At 35.8% G+C, this 18,833-nt stretch overlaps 2 protein-coding genes across 2 annotated transcripts in view; both read left to right on the top strand.

Annotated features, from left to right (window-relative positions):
• LOC109847832 overlaps positions 1-1,974 on the top strand; it is a 7,431-nt gene extending 5,457 nt beyond the window's left edge. The window contains exons 5-9 of the mRNA XM_020417069.1: positions 84-219; positions 350-456; positions 894-1,018; positions 1,811-1,892; positions 1,965-1,974. Coding sequence (XP_020272658.1) covers positions 84-219; positions 350-456; positions 894-1,018; positions 1,811-1,892; positions 1,965-1,974 — 460 coding nt within the window. The remainder of the gene's footprint in view (positions 1-83; positions 220-349; positions 457-893; positions 1,019-1,810; positions 1,893-1,964) is intronic.
• Positions 942-3,489, top strand: LOC109850969. Its single transcript, XM_020421061.1, has 7 exons — positions 942-1,018; positions 1,811-1,892; positions 2,265-2,419; positions 2,510-2,630; positions 2,740-2,919; positions 3,001-3,229; positions 3,335-3,489. Exons 3-7 carry the CDS (start codon positions 2,313-2,315, stop codon positions 3,379-3,381), a joined length of 684 nt encoding a protein of 227 aa, XP_020276650.1. The 5' UTR covers positions 942-1,018; positions 1,811-1,892; positions 2,265-2,312; the 3' UTR covers positions 3,382-3,489.

The raw sequence follows: 18,833 nt of genomic DNA, 5'->3' as shown, positions 1-18,833 counted from the left end.
GTATTATAGCTTCTGTCTTTTTACTTACATTTTTTTAACTTTTCATCTTGCAGTTGATCATCATTGACAATGTCAATAAATAGCTATACCTCTATAAAAGATTTGGACCTTACTACTAAAGATCAAGTAATCAAGGCGAGGGTTACCAGGTTGTGGGAGAACATCAATCCAATATCTAAACAAGTATATGGATTACAACTAATATTGATAGATGAAAATGTAAGTTGCATATTCTTTACTTTATTTGACTTCTATAATTGAAGTCAGATACATATAACATGTGATTATATATTTTATATTTATAATTCTAGATTTATAATTACCAATCTGCTTTATTTATTATTATCAGGATAATGATGTTCAAGGAAACATAAAAGCAACTGAGATATCTAGGTTCAGACCAATGATAGAAGAAGGGAGGATTCATATTCTTTCTAAGTTCAAAGTGATAACTGCGTATGGTGATTATCGAGCAACTCAAAACAATTACTTTATATGCTTCTTTAGACAGACTGAAATTAAGGTTCTACAAGATGATGATGAGGTAATCCCGAGACAAAAATTCCAATTTAAAGATTATAATGAACTTGGACAATTTCTAGGAAGACGTACATATCTTTATGGTAAGGTCGTTCAAAATTTTAATAATTATGTTTTTATTTGATAAGTTTGATAAACTTGATATTACATGTATTAATAATAGACATATTTCATAGATGTTGTAGGAATTGTGAAGGATATATACCCATTGGAAGATTCTACTACTGGAGGGAAAAGATAAACCAGAAGATCGCTAAAAATAATTAACGATTTGTAAGCGTTTTATACATTTAAAATTATAATGGATTCTAATTTTATTTTATATCATGGCTGATTTTTTACTTTTCTTCAAGGGGCGAGGAATGTACAGTGACATTATGGAACAAAATTGCATTGGATTTAGAAGATCAAACTCAACAGTATGACCCAAATAATATGGTTATGATAATCACTGGAATATTTGTAACAAATTTTCGAGGTAATGAGCACGAACCATTGCTATCCAGTCAAATTCAAATTGATATTAGCTTGGTTAAATTTTTTTTGTTGTTCAATGAAAAGATATTTTATTCATCACTAAAATTTGAAAATTGAGTACATCAACTGTCCACGAATGAAACATGGAAACTAAATATCCAAACACATCGTTTGGAAACAACAGATCAAAAACATATCATATTACATATTTTACAGCTTCTCCTTCATATGGTCAGGGATATCATCATTATAAATCTTGGAGAAAATTGATATCTTCACAGCAAACAAATTATCATGCCCCTATTTTTGAACTGAAAATTTCTCAAGTTCCTTTCTTGCCATATCAAATAGACCATAACAGACAATTACATTCTCTTCGATTTTTTCATATAACTCTTCCCCTTTAAGTTGTTGCAAAAAAAATTGATGATATGATTCCAATAACTTTATACCATGATTAGACAGAATATTGACATTCGATATTCTACAATTCCGATAGGTTTCCTCTATGTTATTTGAGCATACGACACAAGTATTCGTGCCCAACATTCTCATTTTGTGTAGTCTATCTTGAGTCAATATTCAAGAATGAATGACCAACCATAAGATGATCGAATGCTGTGGATAATGAAAGCCTCTACAAAAAATTCTAGAACAAGGGCTTGACTGGTTGATTGACTTAAAGCTTAGTAGACAGAGGATATTTTGAAGCTTGGTTAATGTTTGTAGCTCTGATTATGCATCTCTGTAGTTGGTTATCGTATAACATTAATTCTTTTCGTGTATTTAGCAGGAAATAATACAGTTTCTTCTAGCAGCGCGTCGAGAGTATATATCAACATTGATGATCCAAAGGTGAAGGATTTATCTCAGAGGTATGTGGTGTAGTTAAGAGATTATACTATAAACATAAAATGTAATGTTGTACAATTGCATTATTATTGTAGGTATGAATAATTGTCGTTAATATATTATTGCTCATATGGATTTCTAAAGTGAATTTATCATCATCTAGATATCTCAATGACAGTGAAGAATTGTTGCAAATAATTCCTACCCCAGTCAACTACTCAGCAGATCAACCACAACTTATAAAAGCAACAAATGGCACATTGAATGATTTACTTTTCTTCAATGACCCTAGGACTTCGAATGTAAATTTGCATTATATAATAAGATACTTTCTATGTGTATGTATCATCACTGATTTACATTACTTTTCTGAGATTATTTTCCCATCATTACAGGAATATTATTTCATTTGCGAAGTTATTATCATTGGTATTATTGAGCATATGAAATGGAGATACAGTGGTTGCCCTGATTGTTCAAAAAAATCTTTAATAGCTGGTAATTCATTCTGGTGTGAGAAATGTAACAAACAAGTCATGGCACAAAACTGGTAATATTTTGATATCATATTGACTCGCATATAAAGTTATGTAATAGTTAAATAATCATGAAATGTAATGAGTATTTGTATTATTTGCAGTTATAAGATAACACTAGAGGTCGAAGATTATTCAGCCGTTTCCACAATAACATTATTCAACAGAGAAGCTGAGAAATTGTTTAAGGTTTCTGCTGATGAAATGGCTAAGAATTTGGTGAAGGTAATTACATAAACCTCTATATTATTTTTATCATCTAATTTTGTTTGAAGTCTATGAGTTTCTGTTTGTATTGTTTCATTTCATGGCCTACTGATGTTCACATCAACAGATTAAAGGAAAGGAAGTTTTCCCACCATTGATTAAGGGGATTGTGGGTAAGAAAATTAAAGTTCAGATTAAGCTTACTAAATACAATTACATTGAGGGTAATGAAGGATTCACAGTTATGAAACTGATAGAGGACTTACACGACAGAAATAAAGAAAGCTACATCGAAAATACACCACAGGTTTAAATTCTTAAATCATAGAATGTTAGACAATTCATTTATCATATTAATTCTAATTGTTTAAATATTATTTCTAATTAGGATGTGTTCGCCCAGCAAAATTCTGACGTTATTAGCCTTACTGAAGAAGGACCACCAACAACTCCATTGACTACTCCTATTTCAAAATCTGTTTTGAAAAATACTACTAACGTAATGATAAAACCAAAGATTGAGAAGGCAGTAAACAACAATTTGGTTGTAAATAACAGCATTGAAGTGGAAGAAAAGTCTGGTAATATTGAGCAACTCAAATTGCCAATGCAAGAAGGTAAAATATATGACTTCCTATTTGAAATTATGAGAATTATTTAACAAAAGTTACTAATATGTTCAAATCTAATTTAATAATTCAAGTTCAATATTCATAATGTAGGAAATAAGAAAAGGAGAACCAATCGAAGCGGTGGAAAAGAGAACTAACAGGTGGAAGACTTCACAACAACTTCTGAAGAGTTTTCAACCTAAGTTTAGTGTGCATATTTATGTTGCTTATGTTTAATCATATTATGTAGTTTTAATTACGCAAAACTATAAGATGTATCTTGATACTTAATATGTATACTTTTGTTAAATGTAATGTAATAGATTTGATCAATTTTATATGCATATGGAATAGGTAAGATAGTCAAAATTCAGGTTAGCCATGCATCAACGGATGTAACAGTTTTACTAAAGGAATTGGACAGGTTGCTCATCAGAAGACACGTTTTATTATTGTCTCAACTTCCTCACATTTAAATTGTAGTTGCAGCATAGTGTGGATGCAGGTACATAGTTCAAGACACATGCACAGACTGTCTATTGATCTGAGCAATTCCCCACAACCATCTACTGTGCTCGAAACTTCCACAATCAAGTTGGCCATGTTGGTCATCATCAGACACGTTGCTACACTTTGCGACTCTTCTTGGCCACATCGCTCAAATTCTCCACAAAAATATTTCAGTTAATCTGCTTGCACAATGTCCCAGTGTATAAACTGCTTTCCTATTAAGCCTAAAGATAGTTGAAGAAAATTTTACAACAAGTCATTACGGAGTTCAAACACTTGCTTCTTCATCAATTTCCTAAACCGCAATATAATTCAATAAAATTCTTATTCAGGTTAGTATCAATTTCAGCTTCCGCATTTCAACTTTCTTGATTCTCTGTGTTTTCTTTGGCTATTGCTGGTATTTTCTTCATCCTTCTTGATTCTATGTGTTTTATTTTATTTTGTTGTTTTATTTGAATTTTCTTCATCCTGCTTGCAGTTACAATCAGAGATTTTTGAGATGTATGGTGATTAGTGAATAACTATAAGAAAGAGTGGAACTGGGTTCTTTCAAAATTGCAACATTCAAAATTTGATCTATTGTGCTGAGCAATTCCCCACAACCATCTACCATGCTCAAAACTTCCACAATCAAGTTAGCTATGTTGGTCATCATCAGACACGATGATACACTTTGCCACTCTTCTTGGCCACATCACTCAACTTCTCCACAAGAAGATTTCAGTTGATCTGCTTCCACAAATTTGCATTTTATACACTGCTTTCCTATTCAGTTTATACAAGTTGAAGAAATATTTACAAGTCAGTACGGAGTTCAAACACTTGCTTCTTCATCAATTTCCTCAACAACATTATAGTTCAAGATAAATCTTATTCAGGTTAGTATCAAATTCAACTTCCGCATTTCAACTTTCTTGATTATCTGTGTTTTCTTTTGCTTTTGCTCACTGATCCTCCATCCGATTTTAATCCTCCCTTTTGGTGCGATATTTCTGATTCTGCAATTTCTGATGATGAAAGCATCTGAAATGCACGAATCTCTGCGAACAGGGTAATTTTACCTTCAAATTTATTTTTCCAAATGAACTTTTTCATAAGAGACTAATACTTCTTCTCCCCGCCGCCGCCGGCAGACATCAATGATCCTCCCTCCGTTATTGAATCCTCCCTTTTGGTGCGATATTTCTGATTATGCAATTTCTGATTAGGAAAGCATCCAAAATGCTCGAATCTCTGCGAACATGGTATTTTTACCTTTCTCAATTTTATTTTTCCAAATGAAGTTTATCATAAGAGACTAATATTTCTTCTTACCGCCGCCGCCGGCAGACGTCAATGATCCTCCCTCTGTTATTGAATCCTCCCTTTTGGTGCGATATTTCTGATTATGCAATTTCTGATTAGGAAAGCATCCAAAATGCTCGAATCTCTGCGAACATGGTATTTTTACCTTTCTCAATTTTATTTTTCCAAATGAAGTTTATCATAAGAGACTAATATTTCTTCTTATTCCTATGCTAAAACTTATAAGAAGACCAATAAAGCGAAGATGGATCTAGGAACTTCATGTCGGAAGTCAGATCATTTGAAGGGAAAGCCTGCAGATTTTTATGCCTCATCTCCCGAAGGTTTTCTTTAAGTAGAGCATCAGTTTAATTTTGTAGAACTTAAAAATATGCTGTAAGATTTATAATTTTGGCAACTTTTGCTGTTTATATTTATATCTTGAAAGAAGTGAATGTTCATTAGGCGTGAAGAAGAGACGGACAATTTTCTAATTTAGAGAGATGTAGAAGTAAAGAAAGGGGAAGTATCATGATCCTGTTTTGGGATTTTTTGCCATTTTTGCAGGTTCTTATTTTTCCACTCTCAACTTTGCAAACTATTACTGGCGTTTACATTTTGGAGTTGAAATGATTTCATATTAACTGTATAAATGTTCTCTATTTGTGTATTTTGTTGACCTTAGTCTAGCTTATAGAAATGAACAAAAAATAATGCATTTACCATTGATTTCATATAAGACATCAAATATTCTCAATGCTCATATAAGACATCAAATATTCTCAAAGATTGCGCACAAAAATAATCTGGAACTAGATGTATCTTGAAACTTTATTTCGATACTTTTGTAATTATGTAATTGCAATAGATTTGATCTTTTTTATATGTATATGTAAAACATTTGTTCTTTTATTGAAAAACTTACAGGAGCAGAAATAACATCATATATCACAGTTGTAATGTTAAATGAGAGCATCAAACAGCGCAGATACAATCATATACAACAATGTGGGCTTATGCAGTGGGAGCTTCTTTAGCTTACAACACCAAGAGAAGCGCTATGAAATCCAACATTTGCTTGATTCATGCAAAGTCCTTGGTTGCTTGAGAGTGATTTATTTTAATGTAGAACTAATTTCAGCTGAGCTTCTAATTTTTGTGAATTTATTGGGTTTCAGGATCCATGCTCAAGCTCTGATGCTGGCTGTGCTTTTGGCGCTGCAATTATGCACTACTATGACATTGAAGAATGAATAAGGATATAGTGAAGTGAACTTATTTGGAGTTATGCAGGGTTTTCATTTGTGAATGAGTTTTATCTAATGGCTATTGGAACTTATTAGATAAACGAGGTTTATCTAATGGCTATTGAAGAATAAATCATGTTTACACTCTTCATCAATCCTTTGCTGCCTAAAGATAGTTCAAGAAATTTCTTCATCATGTTAGAATCAATCCTTTTTACATTCTTCATCAATCCTCTTCCGCATTAAGATTTTTTTTTCGTTTTCTCCGCCTGAAGATATGTCTTGCGTTTTCTCTACCTGAAGATTTGTCTTGCATTTTCTCTACCTGAAGATTTGTCTTGTGTTTTCTCATCCTGAAGTTTTTTCTTGTGTTTTTTCTGCCTGAAGATTAAGTATGCCTCCTTTTCTTTAATTTTATTTTTTTATTCAGTGTTTATTTAATCTGTGGGGAATTAGGAATTGACCAATTGTGTATAAGCACATTCTAAAATCCTTAAACTGTGTCAGTAACCACGAAATGAACAGCAAACCCGACATTATTTATTCTGATTTATTCAGATCCTCTAATCCTCTAATCCTCTAATGGCAATATTAATTTTGAATTCTTTTCCTTTTTTGAAGCTGAAAGAGTAAAGGATATGGTCATTTGATTTATCTTGGAGAAGCGGATCTATCTTGATGTTAATACTCTTTTGTAGCAAAATGGACGCAACATTGGATTCAAATCCAAAAATCTGGAGAATATTGGGCATGTTGGGAAATTGTTTTCGCCTTTGTGTCCACATCTTTTCCTGGAAATGGCTGGCATGGTGAACTTTGCCAAGGCAATTTCTTTAACTTGGATGATTCTATGTCTGTCATCTTTGAATTGTTGTTAAACAGTACTTGGACGTAATGAACCCTGCAGTTTCAGTTAAGACTTAAACCAAGTGTTTGGGTTACCAAGTGTTTGGGTTATATGAAGGAACTTATATGTTGTCTTAAGACTTAAACCAAGTGTTTGGGTTATATGAAGGAACTTATATGTTGTCTGCATAAGTTTTTATTCATTTTTTGTTGTTTTTTCGGTAATTCAACTGTTTGGGTTTGATTTGGGAACTTATATGTTGTCTGTATAAAGAATTCTAGGGTTCTTTAGGCTTGATTTGGGGCACGCGAATATTTCGTACACTATTATCGTGACAACAAAAAAATTAGATGAGCAATAAATCGCACAAAAATAATTTGTAAGGAGACCGTGCTTAGCACGGGATGAATACTAGTTTACTTTAATAAAAAAAGCATAGGCTGTTCGGACCTACAGGGGGTGGGGGTGAATAGGATTACCTGACATTTTTACCTAAATATAGAAAATGCAGCGGTATATAGCAAATAAAAGCAATAATTGATACTACGCAACACAAATATCACAAAAGCAATCAAACAAGGAACACACAAGATTTTATTGTGGTTCATATAAATAATCTTATGTCCACTCTTTCTTCTTGCAAAAAATCTTTCTCACTATGAAATAATTCACGTGAATCACAAAACTTAATTTAATAGCCTTACAAGACTACACCCTAGTTCATACCCGAAACCAGTCGTCTAACCTAACTGTAACAATGAGTAACTCCTAACCTTAGCTAGTCCTAATCCTCAATTAAACTGGCTTGGATGTACCGAGACAGAAGTTCAATGAAGTACGAAAACAAATATCAATTAAATTCAGAATCAAAATAATCTTGTAGCCCTTTCGATAAAATAAACCGTCCTTCGAAGGATTTAAGCAAAGCTTGATGAAGAACAGCGATGAAAATAAAACCAAGGGCAACACATCTTGCTGTGCAACAATCAGATGATGTTGTTTGCGGTGAATAAGAGTTTGATAAGACTCCAATGGATCGAAAAGCACTTCTTGATCTCCAAAAAAACAATAGAAGTTCTCTCTATTTCTTTATCTTTTTCTCTCTCAATTAGGTCAGGGAAGAGTTGTCAAAAATTTAGGAGAGGATGAAAATCATATGAGCAATAAACAATGGAGATTAAATTATCAAAAAAGTAATATGCTGCACTTACCATTGATGGTAGCTCTCGACCATCGATGGTGTTTAGCGACCATCGATGGTTGAAGGGCACCATCGAAGATTTGAATGTCTCTGGGCATGTGCATCATCGATGAACCTTTAGAACCATTGATGGTCTCCAAGCACCATCAATGGTCAAAGGCCACAATTGATGATCAAAGTGCTGAAATAAGCTTTTGAGGTGATTTTTGCGTTGTTTTGCCTCGTTCATAAACTATACTTATACTAAATCATCTCAAACTAATATTAGTATCAAATGAATATTTGTTATTACTCAAACAAGTGATATTAAATAGATAATGTTCTAACAATCTCCCTCTTTTCATAAAAACAAATTTGAAATTTGAAATACCATAATATATATATGTTTGAGATATATAGATAGCAAATTAAGCACAAATACACTTTTATGCAATAGGAATATTGTTTGTCGGAAAAATTATAAGAAAATTGAGAATAAAATTTGTATTAATCTCCCTAAACTGACTTAGAAAAAAATGTATACAATCTCTCACAGTAATCTCTCTCTAACTGACTTAGAAAAAGAAACTACAATTTCTGTTATCGGTTTCTCGATTTACAAAAGAGAGAAAGAACCGACAAAGATCTTTCCCTTTGTTCAAAACTGAGTTCTTCTTGGTGGCGATGGGAGTTTGAATCTTGTATCTCATTGATGATCCGAGCACCTCGCTTTGTGAAACGTTGTCTATTCCTCTTGACTTGACGTCGGGAAGAACTTGCGATGCAAGTTTTGAACTCTAAGGAGTTTAAGAACTCTGGACGAGTTTGAGAACTCTATAAAAGAGTTAATTTTAGAAAAGAAATTAATCCCTTTTAATTGGAATTAGAGAAAAACCTGATCTTCAGTTCTTCAACCGAGAATGGTTTAAAAGCCAAGGCCAAAAAGCTCCAAAGCTTTCACAAAATGCTCCAATGGTTCCTCAAGGTTGTTGACCCTTTTTCCAGTTGTGAAACCAGCTATTTATAAGGGTTTAAGGGGTGTAACTAATCCCATAAATTTCTCCTTAATACGGTGTAACTAACCCCTTAAATTGCTCCTTAATAGGGTGTAACCGACCCCCTTAAATTACTCCTTAATGGGGTGTAGCCAACCCCTTAAAATTACGCCATAACAGGGGGGTTTAATGTCCCCATTTCATGGAAAACAGTTTTGGAACCGTTTAAAATATGTTTGAAATGGTCAAACGCGAGGTTCGCGTTCTGAAATGAGCTCCGCGTCTAGCATATGACACGCGGAGGTGAGCTCCGCGTTTTGAACTTAGAACGCGGTGATGAGCTCCGTGTTTTGAGCTTGAAACGTGGTGATGAGCTCCGCGTTTTGTTATTGAAACGTGGAAATGACCTCCGCATTTTGTTGCTGAAACGTGAGAATGACCTTCGCATTTGGAATTAGAAACGCGAAGGTGGACCTTCGTGTTTGGCCTTGAAGAGATCGTCAATTGTAATCTTTTTTCTCAATTTCTGCAAGGATCGTCAGGTTGTAATCATTATATTTGGTTCTCAAAGAAATAAAGATTCTGGAGCCCACCATCTTTCTTCTCCATCTTCATACTGATGAGAATCAGCTATCTGCAGTAATTTTTAGATAATCTACAAATATGATACGTAATACTCCTCCTATCTGCATGCATTCATGAAAAGTGTAATAATGCAATAGGTATTGTAAAGCTCCCCCTAAAATAATAATGCATCTAGTTTTTCAAATGAACTCAAGCATCTAAGAAGACTCCATTTATTCAAACACTTTATCACCAGTTTTTACCAAATTCTCCTCCTTTTGTTAGTAAAAAAGTGGAAAACACACCAATGGATATTCATGATACGTGATAAAACAGATAAAAATCATTCAAAAGGTGTACAGGAGAGCACATGTTCATAGAGAAAAATTTGATAGAAAATAACATAAGAGATAAAAATAACCATGTAACACATGAACACGAGAAAGACCAGTCAATATGCACATACGAAAAGGTTAAATATCATTATAAAGTGCATGAAATAGATGGTGAAGAATTTTATGCTAGTTCATAAGACATATTTAGGTATAAATATGTGATAAATAAGCTAAAATTAAGACCCGAGTTATCTCAACATTATAAACTAAGGACCAAATTGTGGCCCTATCACCTTAGCCATATAGGTTTTATAAGAGATGACAACATTATTTGACAGAGGATAATTGATATTTAGTACATGATGGCTACCTACTGAGATATGCACAAACAAGAAGCTCTCATATTTGACTATCTTTTAATAAATACACTTGATTTTCATAGATTTTATAAGAGTATGGATCTTCGATCATCTTTTAATAAGTACACTCTCATTTTTGTTCATATTTTTGACATAAATGCACTTAAGTACATAATAAGATAAGTTTGTGCATTAGTCAAGTCAAAGATGCTCAAAAACACATTATATAACCTGAAACCATGAACTAAATACAAGACTCCTCCACAATTATTCCACAATAATATACAAGATAGGTATGAAATATAGGTGCAAATTAGTACGCGAAGTGTCTCATATAAACAATGTATCATGAAATTAACATTTGATCATTGTGTGCCTATCTCATCCAATGGTTGAGATTAGAGCTTATACTGCAGTGAATCCAGATTCAGTTATGATAATAAATATCATTATTAAAGAGTACAATAAATTTATCTGCCATTAAAGAGTGCAATAAATGCCATTATTCTTAAAAAAACAAACACCTCACATAACTGAATCTGGATTCACTGCAATAAATGTCATTATTCTTTAAAAAACAAACACCTCACATAACTGAATCTGGATTCACTGCAGTGAATCGAGATTCACTCATACGTGTCTTTGTTTTTTCAACTGGAAATCCTCACCCTATATATGAGTGAATCTAGATTCACTATAGTGAATCTCAATTCACTGCAGTGAATCCAGATTCAGTTATGTGAGGTGAAACTGGATTCACTAGAGTGTTTGTTTTTTGAAGAATAATGACATTTATTGCAGTGAATCCAGACTCAGCTATGTGAGGTGTTTGTTTTTTAAAGAATAATGACATTTATTGCACTCTTTAATGGCAGACAAATTTATTATACTCTTTAATAATGGCATTTATTGCCATAACTGAATCTGGATTCACTGCAGTATAAGCTCTAATCTCAACCATTGGATAAGATAGATCCAATGACCCACATAGGTTTTTAGTTTTTAGGCTAAGAAGGTTTTTATTATAACCTCTCCCTATATATATATATATATATATATATATATATATATATAAATATTTATAATATTAACTATATATATATATATATATATATATATATATATATATATTGAGAAGACGAGCGAGAGAGAAGAGAGAAAAACTTATGCTCACACTTAAGTGGACGTCCACTAAGTTTCTTAGTCATTTGATGATCACTTGCATTGAGCCTACATTATGAATGATCCCATCTGTTGCAACTTGATCTATATATTGCTAAATCCCAACACACCAAATTTAGGGTGAACCTGTCGTGGCTTTGACCCTCGTCGAGCCATGTAAAAAGTTCTATCATCTTTAAAACCTGTTAAAATTGATCACGAGTGGATGAAGGCGTCAAACCACGACGGAGTTCACCCAAATTTTGTCTCGCTGTGTTGGGGATTTTAGAATAGTAATTCAAGTTCACGGATGCGGTTATCATCCATAATCGTAGCTCAATCAATGTGATCATCAATGCACTAAGAAACTTAGGGACGTCCACTTAAGTTGACATAAGTTTTTCTCTCTCTCTCTCTGCTCCTCTCTCTCTCTCTCTATATATATATATATATATATATATACTATATAGATAGTATTATATATATATATTATATATATATATATATATATATAGTTATATATATAATATATATATATATATAATTATAAGATATATATATATATATATATTATATATATAGTATATATATATAGTATATTTTATATTATATATATAGGATTATAGTATATATAGACATACCACACACATTGAAGAGCACATGTGACACTTCATATTCATGCATATTGTTATTGCAAGAAAACTGAGAAATAAATTAGTATTAATCTCCCTAACTGGCTTAGAAAAAGAAATTATAATTTTCTTATCGGTTTTTCGATTTACAAAAGAGAAAAGAATCGACAAAGATCCTTCCCTTTGTGTAATATTAGGTTCTTCTTGGTAGCAGTGTGAGTTTGAGTCTTGTATCCTATTGACGATCTGAACACTTCGCTTTATGGAACGTTGATCTTCGCTTCTGACTTTAAGTCAGGAAGAACTTGTTAAACAAGTTTTGAACTCTGGCCAAGTTAGGAACTTAAAAAAAAGTTAAACTCTGGCCGAGTTAGGAAATCTTAAAAAGAGTTAATTTCGACAAAGGAGATTAATCCCTTTAAACCAAAACGAGCTGATCTCTTGATCTTTAGAATTCAATATAGAATTCAAGAGCCAATTCTAACCCCTCAAAACTCCAGCCCTTTTTTTAGCTATAAAACCATCTATTTATAGGTTTAAGGGGTGTAACTGACCCCTTAATTTGCTTCATAATGGAGGCTTAATCGCCCCCAATAAGTGGAAAATGGTTTTGAACCGTTCAATTTGTAATTGAAATGGTCAAACACGAGAATCACGTTCTAGAGCGACCCTCGCGTTTAGCCTATGAAACGCGGGGGTAAGCCTCACGTTTTGGAGTTGGAATGCAGGGGTGACCCTAGTGTTTTGGAGTTGGAACATGAGGTTGACCCTTGCGTTTTGGAGTTGGAACACGGGGGTAGACCCTCACGTTTTGCTTTGAAGAGATCATTAATTGAATTTTTTTCAAGTTCTGCAAAGATTATCATTTTGTAATCATTGCATTTGGCTTTTTGAAGTATGAGAGTCGTCAAATGGTAACTCTCGTCTGTTGTCGTGAAAGTCGTCAGGTTCAGAACACAGCTCGAGATGAAGAGAAGACGAAGAATGTTATCATCTAAGTCAGGGAAGATCATCCGATGCCTAAAAGAAACAAAGGAACACACAAAACGACGAAACAATGAGGCTCGACACTGTCTCACGATCGAGACAGTATAGGGTGTCTCGGCCCGCAAGAGAGGAAAGACTGTCTCAGAAATGGTAAGACGGCGTAATGTGTTTTTCGACGATTTTATCGAGTTTCGTGCAATCTACGTGGCTCCATAACTGCTTGGGAACATCCATAAATGCAGAGAGGCTGTTACAAACTGAAAATCCGCCTATAATCTCCAAAAATCATGGTATTTAACAGATTGGGCGTCGGTTACAAACTGCCTGGAACCACTCCCTTTGGCCGAGACAGCAAACATTGTCTCATCCAAAGGGGTTGTCAGTTAGGGTTTGTTTTAACTTCTTATCTTCAGTTACGGTTTCTAAAGGCTATAAATACCTCCTTAACACCCTTGTGCACGAGGGACTGAGGTTTTAGCATATCTGAGAAGAGAGACTAACGAATTTTGGAGAGTAGAGACTTGACTTCTGGCGAATTTTGAGCGAGAGAGAGAGAGAGAGAGAGAGAGAGAGAGAGAGAGAGAGTCACGATATATTTTCAAGAGATCCCAAAGGCCTTCGGCATTTCCTTGATTTCAAATGTTGATTTGATATCGAGAAGAGTATTTATCTTACTTTGCTAAGATATCTACTTCTGTTCTTGTTTCTAAGTTGAAACATTAACATTAAGCCTTCTTCACGATCAACTTGGATCATTGAATTGGTGGTCCACGGATCAAAGTATCCCCAGCACAGACAAAGATCCCGCGCAAGCATAGGCTAATAAATAGTTTCTACATGTGTTTCTAGAGAATATCCCAATTATTATTTTCTTAGTAGATAGAAGTTTTACAAGTGTAAGGATCACTCTTTTGTTTCCATTGTAACGATAAACGATTGTAATGGAAGCTGCAATGAAAATTTTTCCCGACACAAATATGCTGGCGACCACAGTGGGAGTCAATAGTCTCGGCGCTGAAGCTATCATGTCGCAACCGATTAAGATCCTGGTTAACTCAACGGTCGAGTACGAATTCGACCAAGCTAAGTTCGAGGAGTATCTCTCCTCATCCTCATCAAGGTCTTCCTCGCCCCACAAGTGTAGGAAGATTTCATCTTTAAAGAAGGTTTTTTGGTCTTCAACTCTGATGAAGGCTTTGGGTAACAACTCTCACCCAACTGTTGCTGAGACTTCCCCTCACAATGCTACCCTGGCCACTAACAAGGTCGAAAGCTCTGTTCACGATAACTCCTCCCCAGTTAAGGAGTTGTTGAATCAAAGTTCGCTAACTCTGACGAAGAGAGCTCGTCAGAGGCAACATCAACGCTTAGCTTGTCAGATCTCCAAGGTCTGGAACAAGTCGATGGGGTTCGCTACTATGCAGATTTTGAGTTAAGGAAGCGTCAAGTAATCCAACAACTCCAACACCAAGTTACTGTCACTTCCTCCAAGCCATCAGCGAAAGAATGGGTTCTCATCAAAAGAGCATGTTCGACAAAAAAGGAACACATCCAGAAGCACTGCACACGTGCCGCACATGCTCCTGCTCTTGTGCAAAAGGCCCAAGAAATGAAGAAGAAAGGGGTGGCTGAAGAGCCACCAAAATTCCGTAAAGTTTGGACTCTAAAATCTGAACTTGCACGAAAATTGAGTTCGGGGACAACAAGAGCTGCCTCCAGTAGCCTAGACACCCCTTGCTGTCTCGTCAACCAAGACACCTCTTGTTGTCTTACCCAAAGCCGAGACACACCGAGTTGTCTCGCCTAAGGAACCACCTCCTCGGTCGTTTCCTCACCTCCGTCGACGTTCGCTCTAGGTCCATCTTCCACGGTTGCTTCCACCATGCCACCAATGAAGCCTTGGGTCAATCCTAACCTTTCAAAGTTCAAAATCACGATGACGGATCGCCTTGGTCATCTGCGTGAAGATCGAGGCAAAGCTCCGGTAAAAGAACGCTTGGGTCCGGTGAACAAAATCCAAGAAGTTCTACAAATTGGGGGTCGTACACGTCTTCCCCTCAAGCTAATCTCTTCTCAAAGGTGTCCCGCCACCTCCAAACAAATCGAGACACCTCAATGTACCTGCTCGTGTAACATGCACAAAAGTATCAAGGAGGCCTCCCCTTCTGGGAGATTTTCTATCACCGCCCGCCTGGGGGTACGCATCGAAGCCCAGGAGCCCGTTAAGACTTCACGTTCGTAAGGGGGTGGTTCTAAACGTGCGGCTCCTGAGAATGTCATCAAGGCTTTACATCTCCAAAAAAAGACGTGTCCATCAAAAGATAATGTTATACTTAGGAAATCACATCAATAGATGATAGGGTGCTCCGGTCATCATGCCGACGAGTTATACTATCAGGCTGGGGGTGTGAACAAATCTCAAAAGAGGATTGTCTGAGAAACAAGCTCTCATTGTTCTTACGAGAGGCTCATCAAAGCAGTATTATTAGAATGTAGCTGCTCCAAGACTACTCCACAGAGAGTCTCGGTATTCTAGAGACTTTCCACCAAGGCGTCAAAGCCCAAACCAAGACGTTTCCGCAAGCGAAGATAAGCAGTCCAAGATGATGAGTTCACATAAGTCACCATCAATATGACAGATAAAGGAAAGCAACATTCAACTAACTCTGACCCCTACTTTTCCCCTGGAGGAAGAGTTGATCAAAGGATTTCTCAGAGAATGTCTCAGCTTCAGCTAAGAGCCATTAGACGCAGAGATTACAGAAGGATGCATGAAGGACTATCTTTGGATGATGAGCTATCGAACACTTGCTCTGCAGTCACTTCAGATGACACAATATCTAGCGTAGGGCAAGCTAGGGAGTTATTCACAATCACTCCTGACCAGTTGGCTTAAATGCTTTAAGAAGTTCTGACTAAGTAACAAGAAGAAATCAGAGCTGAAATAAAGATGGAGATGGAGTTGACTATGCAACAGATGAGAGAATTGCATGCTCAACAACCTCAATCAAGTCAATGGGCTGAGTCCAGTCATTGCAATACCACACTTGTTCAGGCCAATGCAGGTGATAGCGACATAGAGGTGGATGAGCATATTTTTGCTGACCCTCCTCCTAACAATAATGACGTTGAGGGTGGTCTAATTGATTCTTCTCAACATCACTTGAAGAAAGATATAGGTGAGGATAATAAGATGATAAAAGAGCTGGACAGTAAGGTCAATACCTTAATGTCCGTTCAAGAAGTAAAGAAGACTGGTATTTTGTGTCTATATTCGAGGAAATAAGAGTTAATTTCGTATCCGACGAAGTTCAATCTAATTAACTTCATGTCATTTGACGAGAGAGGCTCACCAACCCAACAATTGATCTACTTCAAATATCACTTGGGTATGATCTCTGAAAATGAACCTTTGGTAACTCAGTCATTTGTGGGTACCCTTCGCGGGGCTATCTTTGATTGGTATCGACGTCTCAAGCCAAGGAGCATCAATAGCTGGGATGACATATAAAGCTTATTCCTCAGCAACTTCTTCGATGACGACAATAAAGTGTCAATCGGAACTCTTCTGGACGAGAAGCAGAAGAACAAAGAGTCAGTCGACAACTTCGTCCAGCGCTTCCGAAACAAAACAATAAACTGCCAAGATCTAGTTATAGAGGAATTCATTCTCTAAACTTGCCATAATAATCTTTCTTTGGATGTGCTGGAAGCCATGGGAGTGGTACCATCCAAAACCTAAAAAGAATTGAAAGTGCGTGGATAACAAACCGAACGTTTCCTCAAAAGAAAGAAGGCTAAGAGAGGCCAACCAACGGTGAATTCTTCAAAGAAGAATTTCAGTCCTCGTGGTAGAGGGAAGGTGTCATTGATTTTAGTGGATGCAAATCAAACATCACAGCGACAACCGCAATAACAATCACCAGAACAGTCATCATTTCAATGGCAGCATCAAGCGCAACAACCTCAAAGACAGCAAAGGACTTCAGACCCGAGATTCTCAAAAGAATACTCCTTTAAAGAGGATGAAGTGCCGGTTATCTTCAAGTACCTCCTGGACAATAATAAAATCAAGTTTCCACCAATCACGGACCAAGAAGAAGCTAAAATGATCTCGGATCCGAAGTACTGTGCGTATCACAGAAGGGTCCACCATCCTACTAAGACTTGTTATGTCCTCAAGAACAGAATCCAGGCCTTGGTAGACGCCAACATCATAACTGCAAAACAATCAAAAGAAAAGAAGGTGGACGCGAATGTGGTGTCTATTAGCTTCGGATCGGTACCTTTATCATGGTTCCAAACAGAACTCGTGTCAATGGTGGAAATGAAGACAGTTAATGATGACCTACATGGGCAACATCAGAAGGGGTTTGTGCCATATACAACCTCCAATGGCGAAGTCTTATGGGTCCATCCTGACCTGCTTGAAGATGAACAATGGGCAAGATCGTCCTTAAAGAAGAAATCCAAAAGTCGAGGCGAGTCTTGTTGTCCTACCTTAGCAATTCTAGAGAAAGACAATGAGGGTATCCCAATCCTTTCATTCTCTAAAGATAAACATGAAGTCTTGGTAGCCAATGGAAAATCGATCTTTGCTACCAGAAGTGGGAACGAATACTGATACAAGTACCCGAAAGCTTTCGATCTGAATGCTAAAACGTTGGATGAACTGGGGGTGATTACAACTCCTCCTAAACCAACGGAGAAGCCTCAGCAGCAACCAACTACTAATCAGAAGGAAGCTGAGGCAAAACAAAAGGAACCCCAGCATAAAAAGGTTCAAATTCTGAAGCAATCTTGTTTCAATTGACCGATTGGGAAAGACAAACCGGAAAGTTTGAACACTCCATACCACTTTGATATCATGGCTTAATTGGCTAATATCCCAGCGAGGATCACTCTATATGAGTTGTTGTGTCTTTCAAAAGACACCATGGAGGCTTTACAAGAAGCTTTAGCTGATTCTGATGTGTTCCTTACTCATATCAAGCAAATTCCTGAAGATCCGGATCCATCAATTCAACATTGCAACTTGGCGGCCAAGCAATCTCCTTACATCATGTTCACTCGGGAGGACATGCAAGTAAGGAATTCGAAGCATGACCAGCCTTTGTACTTCACTGGGTACATTGGTGTAGATTATAATTTATCAAGCAAGTTAGTGCCAATGTTGGAGGATTGGATGGAACAAAGAGTTACAATAATGATATCTATGGAGATGGAGGCAATGTGGTGAAGCAAAGCTTTCAAGAGCACAATACAATATAGAAGCTTCATCAAAATATAAGCAAATATCAAGACCAAAGAATTGTATTCATATATGTGAGATATTTGCATATTTTTCTTTCTCTCTAGTGCTTGATGTAAACAAGTTATTGAGTTGATAATATTTGAAGCTCATTGGGTTCACCAACACACTTTCACAACATCGTTTTTTACTATTTTTAAAAAATGAGTAGCTTTTACAATTAGGAAATGATTTTTTAAAAAATTCCTTTCTAAC

This window comes from Asparagus officinalis, chromosome 7 (assembly GCF_001876935.1).
Source record: "Asparagus officinalis chromosome 7, Aspof.V1, whole genome shotgun sequence".
Classification (NCBI taxonomy): Eukaryota; Viridiplantae; Streptophyta; class Magnoliopsida; order Asparagales; family Asparagaceae; genus Asparagus; species Asparagus officinalis.
This window is presented reverse-complemented; position numbering and strand designations above follow the sequence as displayed.